Genomic DNA, 17,009 nt, shown 5'->3' with positions numbered 1-17,009 from the left:
GACCTCAATTCCATATTTATGAAGCATCTACTTCATGCCAAGCCCTGAGATGGGCATTTCCACCAACATTACCGGTATAGCCCTGCCATCAAGCGTGGTAGGTAAGAATCATCCCCATGTTACCGAAGTAAACTGAGGCCTTGTCAGGGAAAGGGCACAGCCCTGGGCCTCAAGTGCAGCGAGTGGTTTCAGGGGGTCTGAATCCAGGAACAGGGCTCTTTCCTGTGTCTCATGCTGCCCTCATTCCCTCAGCCCTGCTCCCTTTTCCCCCATCCCTGATATCATCAGGGATCATCAGGGATACCTGCTTTTCTCATCCCCGTTCTACTCTTCTCACCTCTCAGTGTCTCTCGGTCTCTCCCCTCCTTTCCTGCATCTGCCCCATCTGCCTTGTCTTGCCTCTGCTCACCAGGGTTTTCTCAGAGGAGCGACTTCCCTTAGCCAGACACCCACCACCATTTGACCCTGGGTGCGTTCAGCCTGCCAAGAAACCAGAAATTGAAGAATTTCTAGCCCTAGAAATCACTTACCTTAAACTTTCTTAGTGTTTGGTTTGTTTGTTTTTTTTAATTCCTTCTTCATTGCTTCTCCAGCTCCCCCCACACTAACTCTCCTTGCATCCCAGGGCACCGCTCACCCGGTTCCTTGGTAAAATGGTACCTCCTTACCAAAAGAACACAGTGAGTCAGCGGTAGCTCAGGGGGCCTTTGGATGAGGAGTGTTGACTTAAGGTTAAGCGTAGGAATAGAACACATGCTCAGATGGGACGGTCCCATGTGGCATGACAATCCCGCAGAACTGTAATTATTCATGGAGCCGTGGGACACTGTCCAGATCACAGACATAGCTGTTGTTCGCCCCTGAGTCTAACAACCAATAAACGTGCTTCGGTTAACTTCCCTGCTCTCCGGGCTTCATAAATCTCTGGGTCTGTATCAGAGGGCTTGGTTTGGTTCCCACAAGCGCAGTGTGCCCTGCGGGGAGTTTACTTTTGGTTTTGAACCTGGAGTAGGGGAGCGTGGGACTTTCACAGCTGCTGAAACAATCGCTTGGGCAGGTAAGCTTGAGGAACGCCCCAGCAAGCAAACCGAGACAGGCTTTTTGCTTCCAGGGCCATCCTGAGATGGCTAGAAATAACATCATCTCCCAAACCAATGAGACCTCCACAGCGCTTCCCCCAGAGTGATTTTCATGATTGTTTCTGGAACGTTGTTCCATGGCATCTTTTCGCTGGTGTTTTTGAAAGCCAGATTTCACCAAATTTGATTAAAATGTTGAGATCCGGTAGCCAAGCCGTGAGCTAGTGGTCTCAAAGAAGCTGCGTTCAAAGCTGTGCATTCATTATCCTCTCCAAGGCAGGACCCTTCTGGAATCGTCCAGAGTAAAACATGCTGTGATGTGTGTGTTGCTTCTCTCTGGTCCTCCCTCCTCCCCAGTCCTCTTCCAATCCAATGCTACAAAGGGTAGAAGGGTAATGGTGGGCGATAATTCCCGCAAGGGATCTCATGGAAACTTTTTTTTTTAATACCCATTCCCAGATTTTGTTGTTCATCAGACTTTGCCCTACCAATCGGTTTCAGTGGATACGTTCAACTCCAAGAATGACGTGTATGTGGCCATTGCTCAGCCCAGCATGGAGAACTGCATGGTACTGGAATGGGACCACATTGAAATGAATTTCCGGAGCTATGACAACATTACAGGTGTGTTGTGACTTTGATCAGATGTCTTGACCTCGTTTCATTATGGTCTCAAGCTGGTGAGTGAAGCAGAATTCTGGCATCCCAGGGAGGGAAGGTGTGGCTCTCAGACTTGGTTCCAACCCACCCTCTTCTCTCTGATTCCTTCTCAACTTGGTCAGTTATTGGTGAGAACGAAACTGGGGGTGGTGATCTTATTTATCCTTTGTGATCCTTTGAAGAGGGAGAGAGGATGGGTTGGATACGTAGGGGGCATTTTCCAGTAGTGGTGAGAAGTCACCTGAGAATGCCTTAATCCTGAGCACTTCAGGCAGCCTAAGACTGCAATAGCATTTTAGTAGCTAAATGATACCTTAGACTTTTGCTATGCTGATAGTTAACTAAAATGCTAACATGTGCTCATGTGCACATGCTCATGCACACACGTGCATGCACAGACACACATCCATCCATGCACAGACAGACACACATCCATGCTCACACACAGATACACATCCATGAATGCACACATAGACACACATCCATGCACACACACAGACACACATCCATGCACATACACAAACACATGCATGCAAGCACACACAGGCACACATCCATGAATGCACACACAGACACACATCCATGAATGCACACATACACAGACACACATCCATGCACACACATAGACACACGTCCATGCACATACACACATAGACACATTCATGCAAGCACACACAGGCACACATCCACGAGTGTGTACAATACACAGACACACATCCATGCACATACACACAGAGACACCTGCATGCAAAAGCACACACAGGCACACATCCATCCATGCATACACACAGAGAGACACGTCTATGCGTATACACACAGACACACACGCATGCACTCACACACAGACACACATTCATGCATGCAGGCACACACAGGCACGCATCCATCCATGCACACATGCACAGGCACACATCCATGCATGTATGCACATACAGACACGCGCCCATGCGTGCACACACAGGCATACACCCATGCACACACACACGTATGCATGCACACAGAGACACACATCCAAGTATGTATGCACACATAGACACACATCCAAGTATGTATGCACACATAGACACACGTCCATGCACGCACACACAGGCACACATTCATGCATGCACACATAGACACATGTTCATGCACATACACACATGCGCACATCCATGCATGTACACACACATAGACCACAGAGACACACATCCATGCATGCACACACAGACACATGTCCATGCAAGCACACAAGGCACACATGTACACACGTGTATGCATGCACGCAGAGACACACATCCAAGCATGTACGCACACATAGACACATGTCCATACATGCACACACAGACACATGTCCATGCAAGCACACAAGGCACGCATGTACACACGTGTATGCATGCACGCAGAGACACACATCCAAGCATGTACGCACACATAGACACACGTCCATGCATGCACACACAGGCACACTCTATGGCTTGTTTCGGCTACCCTCTTGCCAGGTCTTGGTGATCACTGTTTCCTTTAAATAAATACAAAAAAAATAAGAATAAATGGCTCTCTAAATTCATGCCTTTGGGTTAAGACCTAGTTAATGCTTCTCAGGAACCCAGTGTCTCAACGCTACTAAAAATGGGCTGTCTACTTGGTTTTTATTTTTCTAATTTTTTTTTACTTGCTTTTTAAATAAGTGGGTAAAGTCAATAATCTTTTAAAGACTTCTCATTTATCAAGTACAATCTGATAGTAATATTGACTTCAAAGACAGCACCACAGTAGCCTAACTGTGACTCCATGAGAGGATTTCCCACGGTGGATCCCGATTTGGAGTTAGAGCAGTACTTTGCTGTTGCAGTGAGAAGCGTGTCAGGTCAACATTCTGGATCGGGAAGCTCCTAGGAAACTCGCAGGCACAATGTTTTGCCGCAGGTGCAGGGGTGGGGGGAGGCAGGGAGAGTGTGGTTTGGGCACTCCCAGAGCAGAGATGCTCATGGAGCCTGATCTCAGCAGTACAGGGAGCTCTGTGAAGTGGACATACACCCCGGAAGTCCTGAAGATGCCCTGTCAGATGTCCCTTGGCTGTGTGGCCCCTGGCCTCCTAGTGCTGAGCTCACACTCCCGCAAGCAGCCCCGCCCCCATCAAGCACACAGGCGGTGCAGAGCACTCAGGTGAACCTGGCGAGGAAGCCCAGGCCTTTGGACCCTAAACCTGGTCCATATTAAAGGGGACAAGGAAGGGAAGACCCGCTATCCACATACTCTTTGCTTCCCTCTTTTTCCAGACCTGGGAGATAGGCTAGCCCCTCGGCCTCCCCTCCTCCTACCCCATGCTGGGTGATGGGACCAGAGGGAAGCTTTGCTTTCTGCCAGGCAGGGGAGGGAGGTCCACACCAGGGCCGGTTGCCAAGCTGGTGAGGTCCTGGATGCTGGTTTATCTTGTGGGAAATTCACAGCCCCTGGAGATCTCAGCATGGGGTGCCTGCCTACAGGTAGAGGACAGAAGCTCTGTGCGGTGCGGGGGGCATATGGATAGAGAGATGATGAAGAGCTCGGGTTATGGAAACTGATGAACATGGATTGTACTCCGGACTCTGCCAGGCACTGAGATATAATATGGACTGTGGCCCCTGGGGCTCAGTTTCCTCATCTGCAGAATGCGCAGCACATGTATTTTATATGGCTGCTGTGAGGAATCAGGGAGTGCCAGGCACCGAGTGAGCAGTTCTTAATGAATGCTGGCTTCCTTCTCCCACCTTTACACATGGAGCGATCAAGGCCCAGGCGTGCTGAATCACTTCAGAAGCAGAGCCCAGGGCCTGTCGCTACTGCTTCCACCCCTTTCCTCTCTCAGGTTGACCTCGGTAGGAAGGGACGGCACTGCCCTCCACTTGCCCTTCTGACTGACTGCAGCTGATCGCATTCCATGTTCATCAAGTTCTTCGTTTGTTCATTCATTCATTCATTCATTTACAAGGGTTTCTTGAGCCCTTACTCAGTGCTAGGCACAGTCTTGGTGCTGGGGCCATTGCTGTGCCCAGGCCAGATGAAACCTCCACCCTCAATGGGTTCACATTATAATGGGAGTGAGAGACAACAAAAAAAGATAATTATAATACAGCTAACACATCAGATAGAAACACACTAAGAAGGGAAAGGAAGGGGGCGATGGGAGTTTTGAAGAGCTGGTCATGGTTGACATTTTAGACTGTGTCTGGTAAAGTCCTCATGAGCAAGGTTGTTTGGAGAAGCTGAGTGGGACATGAGGGGTTGATCCATAGCAACAGTTTGGGGAGGAAACGTTCCAGACAGAGGCAACAGCAAGTGTAAAGGTCCTGCGGCAGAAAGCTATCTTTCCTGTCTGGCTCTTCCAGGGGGCCGTTTTGGCCTGAACAAAATGCTCCAGAGGGAAAGCTGCAAGGAACAAAGTCAGAGAGGTAGGGAGGGCTGAGTACAGGAGCCTTGCAGGTCCTGGGAAGGACATGGGTTTTTAATCTGAGTGCTCTATGGAACAAAGCAGGCTTTGTCCCAAGGTCAGCAGGGTTGCCCAGGATGAGGCAGGGGCCTGGCACAGGTGCTGGGCTGTGAGCAGCCTGGGTTGGGCACAGGGGACAAAGGCCGAAGCAGAGCGACTAGCTGAGAAGCTCATAGGGGTTCCGAGTAAGCGATGATGGCAAGGGTCCTGGGAAGGCTACCGCCATGGTGTGTAGGAAGCCTGCAATGAGGGAGCACTGGGTGTGGCCAGGGCCAGAGCCAAGGCTGGGCCTTGCTAGCTTCTAGTGACTCGTTCTCAATCTTCCGAGTCGTGGGAAGCTTCCCACGATGCCCACCTAGATCCTCTTCACAACCAAGCCTGAGGAAAAGTTACAATAGTGGGGTCGTTCAGCCTGTGAGCTCCAAAAACATCAGGCTGGTTTTTGAAAGAACTGACTCCAGCTCTTTCTAGCTGGTGAACTTGGCCAAGTTACTTACTTTCCACGAGCCCCTTCCATCTGTAAAATGGAAGTATCATGAAATCTCATTTCATCTGTAAAATGGGATCGTCATACTTTCAGACCCATGAGAGTTTAATGGGGATCATGTGTATAAGGCTTTGCACAGGGCCGGGCCTATAGTAAATCTGCAACAAATGTCAGTTTTATTACCTGGGGATAAATAAAGGAGCAGCCCTCGTTCTCCCTGCTCCCAGTCCCTAAATCTTTCACTTCAGGTAAACTTCTCCACAACTCTCATCAGCACAGGAAAGGAGGGGCCAGCACGGAAAGCACACTACCCTCCACCCCCTGCCCCCAGCACGGGAGCGAGGGAAGAGGGTGTTCTTAGAAGCTGCAAGGATCCCTCTACACAGAAGGGAGTATAGCTGGCTGGGATTGAGCCCCACGTGAAGGAGAGCCCGAGGCAACCCATGCCCGGCAAGACCAAGGCTCTGAGCCATGGGAGGGGCACATATGTGCATCTTCCTTTGCCTTTCGGAGGAGCCAGGGGTGTGGTGCCAAAGGGACAGCTCCAGCCACGCCTCCACTTCTGGGCTTCTTCCAGGAGAGGGAAAGCCCCGATCAGGGTCACCCTGAGGTTTTGCATTTCCCATCTCCTTTCTTTCCTCTTCTCAGCTCTCCTGTTTTGGGTTTTATTTTGTTTGCCTTTGATTTCTCCATGCCAGGTATGTTCCAGCCTATCATCTCTCTTCCTGCATTAAAACACGCACACACACATGCACGTGCGTGGTGATCTCTGTTGCTACTGACAGTTCTATAGACTAAAAGTGTTTACTGGATGGAGGGGTTCTGGCACATCTCTGTCTTACACAGCCCCTTCTCTGAGACAGGAAGGCAGGCAGGCCTGTAGGACACTCCTGGGTGGCAGGGGCCTCCCTAGCTAGGCCACTCAGGAAGGGGGCCGGAATATGCACTGGCACTTAGCATTGGCAGGGAGGGAGGCAGTGCGGCTTCCAAAGAGCAGTTTGGTAGTTTAAATCCAGAAGCCTTTGAAGTGTGCACAACGTTTACCCCGGCAACGCCTACATTTAAGAACACGGCCAGATGGTTTTCGAAAAAGATTTCTCTACAAGGAAACATGTTACGCAAAATAATGAAAAGCTAGAAATAACCGCAATGTCCAACAATAGGGGATTTGTTAAAAATAGGATACACCCATAAACGAAATGTCTGATAGTATTAAAAAATCAAGTTGTAGAAGGTGCAGTAAACGGGGGGCGGGGCGATGTTTACAAGGTAATGGTCAAACGAAAAGAAAAGTAGGTCGTAAAAAGCTCCTGTATCTCTGTAAGCCCAGCTTTATTTATTTATTTATTTACTTTTAAAGATTTTATTTCATTATTTGAGAGAGAGCATGAGTTGGGGGTGGGGTGAGAGGTTAGAGGGAGAGGGACGAACAGTGCAGGGAGCCCCATGCAGGGTTCAATCCCAGGACCCCAGGACCATGACCTGAGCCGAAGGCAGGTCAACTTAACCGACTGAGCCACCCAAGTGCCCCCCACCTCCAAATTTATTTTTAAAAAGCACATTTGAGTATGTGTGTAGAATAACGATTAAGGAAATATATCAAGACATTGAGCATTATTTCAGGTTTGCGGTACAAGTCATTTCTTTTTGGCACATTGGCAGTTGAGTATAGACTGGAGCCAGACTACCCAGATTTAGATCCCAGCCTCCACCACATACTAGCTGTGTGGCTTTGTAAAAGTTCCTTCACTTCTCTGTGCCTCAGTTTTACCCTTTATAAAATGGGGATGATGGTGGTGATGGTGATGATGGTACCGGTCTCATCAGGTTGTTGTAAGGATTAAACGAGTGAATACATGTAAAATGCTTAGTGTAGTGCTGGTCATAGTCATAGTACACACTAGAAATGTGATCTGTTATTTTTAAAATTTGCTTTGGGAAACATTGAAAACTTTTTATACTCAGAAAAAAGGAATAGTTAGTTTTAAACAAAAGAAAGGAAACAAGTTCTTGCAAGAAGCCAAAATAGTGAAAGAGAAAAGGAAGTATCACTCTAAAAACTACCCACTGGCTGCCCCCAAAATTAAAACTGAGGACAGGAATTGAATAATTATCCTTGTAATTTACAGACCAACTTCACTTTGGTCCAAATCGCCTAGAAAAACCAGGGGAAGAAAGAACTTTTAATCCAATGACCTACATGGAGGGTCAATACTTTTTGTGTTGTAAGTGATTCTACTGCTTGCTGGTGGGCTGAGGAGGTTGGGGGACAGTCTGGGGGTCCGGCTGTGGTGTGGGGGAAGACAGTAGGAGGTGGTCCCTTGTCCAGCAGAGGTCCGGTTCCCGGCTGCCTGAGTTGGATCATTCCGGTCATTGATCATTCTACAGGTATTTACACTGTGGCTGCTGTGGAAGATTTTTAAAGGGGCGAGTTCTTTTCATTATCAAGACAATTGTTTCAATTCTCCAGTAATGATAGCTACTAATTGTTGACTACTTTCTGTTTTGGGGTGCTCTGTTCTAAAAACACTGTGAATTTTCTCACTTAGTCTTTACTAACCCTGGGAGGTCAATGCTAATAGCATCCTCATTTTATAGATGGGGAGCCTGAGCACAGACAGTTAACTGGCTCAGGGTCAGAAAGCTTATAAAGTACAGGCCGCATTTCAACCCCTGGGCCACCTGGTCTAGAGTTACACGGCTTAACTCTCCTCTGTTCAACTTCCCCCTCTGTTTAGCTTCTTTTGGCTCTGGAAACCAGAAGGGGCTGAATGTCTTCACGAGCCCCTCATTACATTCTTTTCCTTCTGTCTCTGAGACCTGACTCCCACCTTTTTACCCTTTCTTACCCCCAGCACCCCAAACAGAAGCCCATTGGTTTCATTCCACTGTCTGGAGTTGGGAAACAACTTTTTTGAATAGGCTGAAGACAGTTCCTTTGGTGTTGGTGCCTTTCCTGAATTGTGCTCCTGCCTCTAAAGATACCAGAGGCTAGGAGATCAGCATGTAATGGAGACACATTTTTTTAAAGTTTTTAAATATGTTTTAATTATGGGAAGATATGCAGAACATGAAACTTACGATCTTAACCATTTTTAAGTTCAGTAGCATTAAGTGCATTCACAGTGTTGTACAAACAATCTCTGGAACTCTTCATCTTGAAAAATTAAAACTCTGTATCCATCAAATACTAACTCTCCATTCTCCCCCAGCCCCTCATCCCCATCATTATGTTTTCTGTCTTGATGAATCTACTTTAGGGACCTCATATAAGTGGAGTCATGTATTATTTATCTTTTTGTGACCTTATTTCACTTAGGATAATGCCCTCAATGTTCATCCATGTTGTCATGTGTCCTCTGTGAGGATTTCCTTCCTTTTTAGGGCTGAGGAATGTTCCTTTGTGTCTACACCACATTTTGGTTATCTATCCATCAGTGGAAACAGGTCACTTCTACCTCTTGGCTATTGTGAATAATGCTGCTATGAACATGCGTATGCAAATTCTCTTAGAGACTCTCTTTTGGTACTTTTGGGTACTTTTGGTACTTTTGGGAAGTGGAATTGCTCGATCATATGGTATTTCTATGTTCAATTTGTCCAGAAGCCGCCATGCTGTTCCCCACATTGGCTGCCCCATTTCTCACATTTCTTTACATCTGTCCCCGTTTTCCAGTTCACTGGGGTTCCAGTTTTGCTACAGAGGGGCATTTCCACCTGCGGTGCCCTAATCCCCTCTCATTTCTCTTGGGGCACAGGTCAGTCCATTGTGGGCTGTAAGGCCATCCTCATTGACGACCAGGTTTTCGTGGTGGTGGCCCAGCTCTTCGGCGGCTCTCACATCTACAAATACGACGAGAGCTGGACCAAATTCGTCAAATTCCAAGACATCGAAGTCTCTCGCATTTCCAAGCCCAACGACATTGAGCTGTTTCAGATCGAGGACGAGACGTTCTTCATCATCGCAGACAGCTCCAAAGCTGGTCTGTCCACGGTATATAAATGGAACAGCAAAGGGTTCTACTCCTACCAGTCTCTGCATGAGTGGTTCAGGGACACGGATGCAGAGTTTGTTGACATAGATGGGAAGTCACATCTGATTCTGTCCAGCCGCTCCCAGGTCCCCATCATCCTCCAGTGGAATAAAAGCTCTAAGAAGTTTGTCCCCCACAGTGATATCCCCAACATGGAGGACGTACTGGCCGTGAAAAGCTTTAGGATGCAGAACGCCCTCTACCTCTCCCTCACTCGCTTCATCGGGGACTCCAGGGTCATGAGGTGGAACAATAAGCAATTTGTGGAGATCCAGGCTCTTCCGTCCCGGGGGGCCATGACGCTGCAGCCCTTTTCTTTTAAAGATAACCACTACCTGGCCCTGGGGAGTGACTACACATTCTCCCAGATCTACCAGTGGGATAAAGAAAAGCAGCTATTCAAAAAATTCAAGGAGATTTACGTTCAGGCACCTCGTTCCTTTACAGCTGTCTCCACCGACAGGAGAGATTTCTTTTTTGCATCCAGTTTCAAAGGGAAAACAAAGATTTTTGAACATATAGTCGTTGACTTAAGTTTGTGAGGGGGTGATTGGTGAATTTAAAGACACGTAGAGCTAGCTTTCACAAGAGAGGACCAAGAAGCAGATACAAAGCCAAGTTCAGGGCTCTGCAATTAAAAATGCACTGGGGAACTAGTTAGAAGTTTTCAACATTTTAGAACTCCCATTTTGGTCAGGGACTGCATTTATTGGCTAACTGCATGACATGTCCATTCTCCCATTTAAAAAGACATCTTGAAGCCTGTTATCTCTGAGAAAAGAGAACAGCATTAACTCTTACCATCTAGGAAAGTAATGTGCTTTTTTCTTTTTTCTTTTTTTTAAGTGAGGAAGGAGGAAATCGGATAAGATGGGACAGTTCTTATAACGGAAATAATAAACAAACAAACAAACAAACAAACAAAAAGACCAAACTATGGGCCCTTCTCATTCCATTTTAGCAGTCTTTTTTGGTAAGAACTCTTAAAGCCAAAGAAAGCTAAAAAGATTTGCTGATGATTCGTTTAAAAATCTGATAACACTCAGCAATGCTATTTTTGAGTCCTTTCAGTTTCCTGAATCCCCCTTCCCAGCAGAAAGTTGGCTATTCCATCGGCTCCTATGGAGAGATACTTGTCATGGGAATGTTAACAAAATAATGCTGGACATCGCTTCCTTTGCCGCAAAGAAAATACTCTGCTGACACGCGTCCAGGCCCCGCATAGGCTGTAGGCCCATGAGTGAGACAAATTTTCCCCTCTTCCTTGTGGTTCAGAGCTGACCCTGTGGCAGCCGGAACAATATTGCTTGTTAGATGCCCTCCATGGCTTGGCTGCTTCCCTGAACCCACTCTTTGAGTGTGTGGGTAGTCAGCAGACAGGCCAAAGACTGAACGGTGCTTTTCATCCCATCCTTTAAAGTAATAGAACAGGTCTTTCCATCCGATGAGCATTTGGTAGGATTTCAGAAGCAAGATTTTGTGGGATCAAAGAGGACTTTACACAAGTCTTGCTGTACTTTGATACCTAGAGGTGGCCCTTTGATTTGTGCATGGCCGTGCCCTCTGGGCAGCTTCCTATTTCGAGTCATTGAGTACCAGCCTACCTTCCTGCCCACCTGCCTTCCTCCCTACTCCCACATCAGTCCTGCTTTGTGGATATGCCGTTGCTGCCACCGCCAATGAGGGGCTGAGGCACCAGACAGCAGAACCTGGGGTCCCCTTGATGCTAGTGCCCCTTCTTTCCCAGTAGTTTAGCAAAGGAAAGCCCCCTGGAGGGCTCACACTGTGACGTGGGACCACGTACTGGCAGGGGGCTCATCCTGAATAGGCTGGTGGGGGGTGGGCCGATCATCGGGGACCCACTTTGGAGCTTGACCCACTGCATCCCACAGACCAGGTCTGTGCTGGGGGGGCTAGAGGGTCTATTTCAAACTGGGCTTCTCTGGTGTAGATTATCAGGGAGCCCATGGGGTCTGGTTTTGCAGAAGCTTCCCAGTGGATGTTCTGCCTGTTTAGTGGGTTCTCCTGAAGTGGAATTTAGGAGTGGCTCTCAAAGAGCCACCCAACAGCGTCTCTGGGAGCCCCCAAACCAGCACAATCATGTGGTACTAGCGCATTATTTTTTAATGATCGTTTGCCAAGTCATGAGTAGGTAGAGGTTTTGCCACACGTTTGGGTGTAGTGTTGTTTCTGCTTTAAGCGATGTAGGTCAAGGCAACCAATAGCATGGACACCAGGGAGTTCGGTGAACTCAGTCACCCACACGTAGTACAACATTGCTGCTTGAAGCTTTCTTGCTAGGCACCAACCAAACAGGAGAAGTGGTTTGTTTTCATTTCTGAAGCACAAAATCACCCTTCCGTGTTCTTTTGCCTTCCTGGTTCATTTGAATTGACTACAAATGCCCAGATCCCCGCATCAGCAGCAGAAAGTGGGACAGCTCTGCTCTTCCTCTATTAGGATGGGCAAGCAATTCTCTCTGGCACATGGAACTCCTCAGACAAGCCTGGGCAGAAAGACGGGCCCTTGGCAAACAAGGTAGGGGACATTTCGACAGTCTTAGCACTCATGCCAGTTTGAAATGATGTTCCTGAGCCAGCCGCTTGTTGGGAAGGCAACCGGGGCATCTTTTCACAGGGCTGCCTCTAGGGAATGGGGCACCGGCCCCCCAGCTTCCCCTCTGAGGGAGAAGTGCCTGTAGAAACCATCTGCATTCACCATGCTGGTAACCATTGCCTAGAATCCAGAAAACCAGGAAACCCGGGGAGCGGAGCTGGGGACAGGGGCGCTTTCTGGGTCCAGGGGAGACATCGGCCGGTGGAAGAAAGATCTAAGGAACTACGGGCGAGGCGAGGGCAAGAGGGTGGGTAGTCCACACGGCTACAGTCAGGCTCTCTTTTTCTTCTTAAGAAATTAGACAAGAGCAGAGTCTGCAGCCTACAAGAGTCTTGGCTCTGAGGGAGGAGATATTTGTTCTGGCCGACTTGCTAAAGGAGCGGAGATGTTCTTGGCATGAGGTTGTGGAAGCTTTGCTTCATTAATCTCGCTGCTCCATCCCAAGAAACCCTCTAGTTTTGAACAATTTCTGAAAGAAGCTTTTTCCCAGTAATAATGTAAGACAAAAAAAAAAAAAAAAGACAACAGTAACAGAAACCCAAAAGCTGAGAGACACGTGGGACCATCCACTGTGGAGAGAGTTCTGGGAAGGGCTGCTCTTGTCCATTCCTTCCCATCCCCCATGGGTTGCCTTCCAGTCAGCTTGTTTCTTCTTTGCAATCTCCGTAGTGAGGCTAGGTCGCTCCACGTAGCCAAGTGGCCACGCCACACAGCCTTAAAGCGTGGGATCTGGAACAGATCTCTCACAAAGACTAAAAACAAGCCTTAGATGTGAATGGCACGGTGTTCTCAGGCAATGGAGAGTAAGCCCACCCTGCATCTCAGCAGAGCTTTACGATTTTTTTCAGTGTGCATTTGTGTCCATCTCATTTGTCCATAAGTAGTTCTTCAGTGTATTGGTGGGTGGGTATTCTAATTTCAGAGAGCATGAAACCAGTACGAAGATCGAAGTCGATTGCCTGCTCAAGATCATCTTGTAGTGAATGGCGAAGGCAGAGTTTACCCCTGCATGGCGGGCTGTGATTTGTGACTCTCTGACATGCCTTCCGAATAAAGACTTCTTTTTTTTAATCATGATTCAGAATGTAGCAACACCTTGAGATAAAATAAAAAACACAACAACATATGCATAGCCAGGAGGAAAATAGAGCTGAATAGACACCATCTTATGAACTGGTCCCTTTTCCAATTAAACGCTACGAGACCCCTACTCCACGTGAGGCCCCACTCTTGAAAGTCTTCCAGAAGTTTCAGATAATTTTCTGTTCTAAAGAGGATTGCTAGCTGGCACGGTTGCTTCTCCACACACACCGACCCCTCCAATAGCGATGGGGCAATGTTGAGGTCGAGACACATCTGGTTCTTGTCACAACGTCCACAAGATAAACAAGAGAGTTCTGTGAGGGAACAACTACAAACTCGAAGGCACGAGTGGTGATGAATTGCTCCAGGTCATAATCAGCCTTTGGGGAGCACGCTGGAAATGCCAGTGTTGCATTTTTCTTCCCCAACGGAGAGAGAGGCTGTGTATTTTTAGGAAAGAAGTCAGTGTGGGATGCTGGAGGTTTGGCTGCCAGGAACACTCAGCATGAAAATTTCTTGGACTGGGGGTCTAATGAAAGAGAGATGAAGGTCTGCTGGAGGGGAATCTGTTTGCATGCCACCTAAAGGAAATCCTTTAGCCAGGCTTCCGGATTCTTCCGCAGATATCGGTCCCTCCCTCTGCTCCACAGTTTTGGAAGAGAGTTCTTTAATTAGGCAGTGGCCAAAGATTCTTTTGAGCAGGGCTCCGGAGTAGAATGCAGTCATCTAGCTGTTGGTGATGTAAGGTTGTCCAGACTTAGGACAGTCTAAAGGGAATGGGCAGAAAAGCCAGGCTGATGGCCATGGAGGGAACTCTTTGGGAACGTAGAAATAAACTGGAAGGAAAAAGGTCATCAGGACTTCCTTTGTGTCAGCCAGGCCAGTAGAGGTTGGAAGGAGGAGAAAAATTTAACAGCCAATTAATAGCGAAGAGAGCCCACTGTAATGCTAATTGAAATAAGAATTGTGTTGTAAAGTTAACTGAGATCTAAACCTAGAGAGGCACTCTTATCCTTAACGTTATTCCATTACTTGTATAGAATCTACCTTTTTTCTAGTAGACTATGCATTCCCTATCAATCCCTTTGACTATCAGGAATGTATAAGAACTGTGATAAAATAAGCCAATATGCCATTTGGTACCATTTTTATGTATCTTAGATGCATAACTTAGGTAAAATAAGAATAGTTTCTATGTATATGAAAGCAAATTTTGCAGTATGCAAGCTACAATGGATGCATTTTAAGGCTGAATATATATTTAGATCTCTTTTGGTAAATACAGTTAACAAAAAACATGCCTCTTAATTCGATATATCCTGTAAGTCTATGAATAAAAAGTAGCTCATGCCTAATGTGGCTTTGATCTCTGGTCTGCTTGAATACGGATATGCCCACTCGAGTCACGGAATTGAGGGCTCACAGGCTATTGTGGAAGGGCGGAGTATGCCCATTTATCTTTGTGGCTTACTCCTGGTTTAAATGGAAAATGAGCCCCCGTAGGGGACTTTTGCTTCTACTTGCAAATCGAAAAGTCGCTAAAAAGTCACTGAGGGACTTTACAGCTATACCTCTACCTGATCTGCAGAATCATAATCTTGACAAACTGACAAAAAAAAGTCTAGGGATCTTTGGGCATCCTCTGATTCTGCGTGGTGGGAAGATGAGGTTACAAGATCCCATCGATTGGGAGGAACCATGAACAAACTGAGGGTAAGACTTTTGTCTTGTTCTCTGCATGTCTTGGCTCGTGTCTCTATCTATGTATTTAGACCCATCTGGTTTCACTGGAGAGAGGAGAGGTCAAAAACTCAAATCACATTTGACTGTGTACTTAACTGTGTGTCAATTACTTTAATATGCTGTGGAGTTTTTGAAAAAGTACAAGAGCAGAGGGGTGCCTGGGTGGCTGAGTCAGCTAAGCTTCTGCCTTCAACTCATGTCGTGATCCCAGGCTCCTGGGATAGAATTCGTGCATCAGGCTCCTTGTTCAGCAGGTAGCCTATTCTCCCTCTCCCTCTGTCCCTCCCCCTGCTCAAGGGCTCATACTCTCTCTCTCAAATAAATAAATAAAGTCTTTTAAAAAGTACAAAAGCAGAATTCTTGCTCTCCGGAGACTTAAAGCTAGTTAAAAGGAAAAGTCATAGGTCTTGCAGTCACTCAAAGGGAGAAGATTATAGGGGCCCCTGGGTGGCTCAGTCGTTAAGCGTCTGCCTTCAGCTCAGGTCATGGTCCCAGGGTCCTAGGATAGAGCTCCGCATCAGGTTCCCTGCTCAACAGGAAGCCTCCTCCTCCCTCTCCCTCTCCCCCTGCTTATGTTCCCTCTCTCACTGTCAAATAAATAAGTAAAATATTTTTTTAAAGGGAGGGGATTATAAAGGACCCATGGGGTGGGGGAGTCACCTTATGGTGTGTCCATCATAAGCACCAACCAAAGAGAATAGACGCCCAGCTGGTCAGGTAGGTGTTAACCATAAACAACCATTGACCTGGACCCAGTGCATTCCAGTGAAATACAAACTGTGAATACCAATAATAAATTCATAGGAGGAAGGGTCACTTCAGGCCAGAGCAAGTACTCTTTTGACCAGGAGAGGGGAGAATGGCCTGGTTCCTTTTCATTATCGTTCTACCACTAAATTGTTGTTTTGTATTTGTGGAGAAGTACAGAAAAGAACTTAATTTTTCCAGACCTGCAAGTCAGAAACTCATTAATCCCAATATTTCAGCACATTTCATCTTGCAGCTAAAATGGTGGGTAAATTGCTCAGTCCTGACCGTGTGGTCATTAGCAAGGCAAGTACACTCTATTTCTCGGAGAGCTAATTGAGGACTGTCTAGGAAGAATTGGAGGCATGAGTAATGTGTCACTTTTCATTGATCACCTGTTCTTACGATTGGTTCTTCTACCTGCCTCCCAGATGGGACAACCCTCTACTACCCAGAGCCTAATTGGCACAGATGACTTTTTCTAGCAAATTGGTAGCAGAGCTGAGACTCCAAGCCTGGGGTGAGACCCACCTCTTGGCCTCGGTTCCAGGCAGACTCTCATTAAACCTCAGCCTCTGCCTTCAGCCAGGCAACAAACCAAGGCAACACAGGGAGAGACCTATAGGGTTTTAAGTGCTACCCCCAAATTCCCAGCACTTTCTGAAATCTGTATGCGAGCCCTGAAGAACATTCTCCCGTGTATGTCTCCAGGTGTCTATTCCAGGAAGTCTACTAGAAATCAAGGGGAAAAAAAACTTCTTTCATTTTGCAAGAAACAATTGTTAGGGCAGAGGGAAACCTGTCCAGCTTTCCTTGCCCCACCTCAGCCCATGTGTCATCCCCAGAACTGACCCAGAGCCCTGATTGGCACCTCCAACAGTAGGGCTGAGAGATCCCTGGTTGTGTCCCTGTTTGCTTTCAAGGGTTGTGTGGTCTAAAGAGCATGTAAAAGTCAGGTTGGGGTCTCAAGAGAAAATAGTAGTCTTGACACTTGTCCTGGAACCCAGGCTCCACTCTATTCATTCCTGGCAGAGTCACCCTGTATCTCCTGCACTTGTTTCTTCTAACCCATCTAGGCACTCTGGACACTTGGCAACCTCAAAATATTTTTA

The 17,009-nt window shown here is 47.2% G+C and overlaps 1 protein-coding gene across 4 annotated transcripts in view; it reads left to right on the top strand.

Annotated features, from left to right (window-relative positions):
- The window catches only part of LGI2 (leucine rich repeat LGI family member 2), a 49,101-nt gene that overhangs the window by 17,226 nt on the left and 14,866 nt on the right, over positions 1 to 17,009 (top strand). For 2 of the 4 annotated variants that reach the window (XM_047719028.1, XM_047719027.1), the window contains 2 exons: positions 1,539 to 1,703; positions 9,433 to 15,411. In XM_047719028.1, the coding sequence (XP_047574984.1) occupies positions 1,539 to 1,703; positions 9,433 to 10,250 (983 nt within the window). In that variant the 3' untranslated portion in view covers positions 10,251 to 15,411. Of the gene's footprint in view, positions 1 to 1,538; positions 1,704 to 9,432; positions 15,412 to 17,009 lie in introns of those variants that run through there. The other 2 variants (XR_007125292.1, XR_007125293.1) reach the window with 2 other exon arrangements.

This window comes from Lutra lutra, chromosome 2 (genome assembly GCF_902655055.1).
Source record: "Lutra lutra chromosome 2, mLutLut1.2, whole genome shotgun sequence".
Taxonomy (NCBI): domain Eukaryota; kingdom Metazoa; phylum Chordata; class Mammalia; order Carnivora; family Mustelidae; genus Lutra; species Lutra lutra.
The sequence above is the reverse complement of the archived record's forward strand: the minus strand, read 5'-3'. Positions and strand labels throughout refer to the sequence as shown.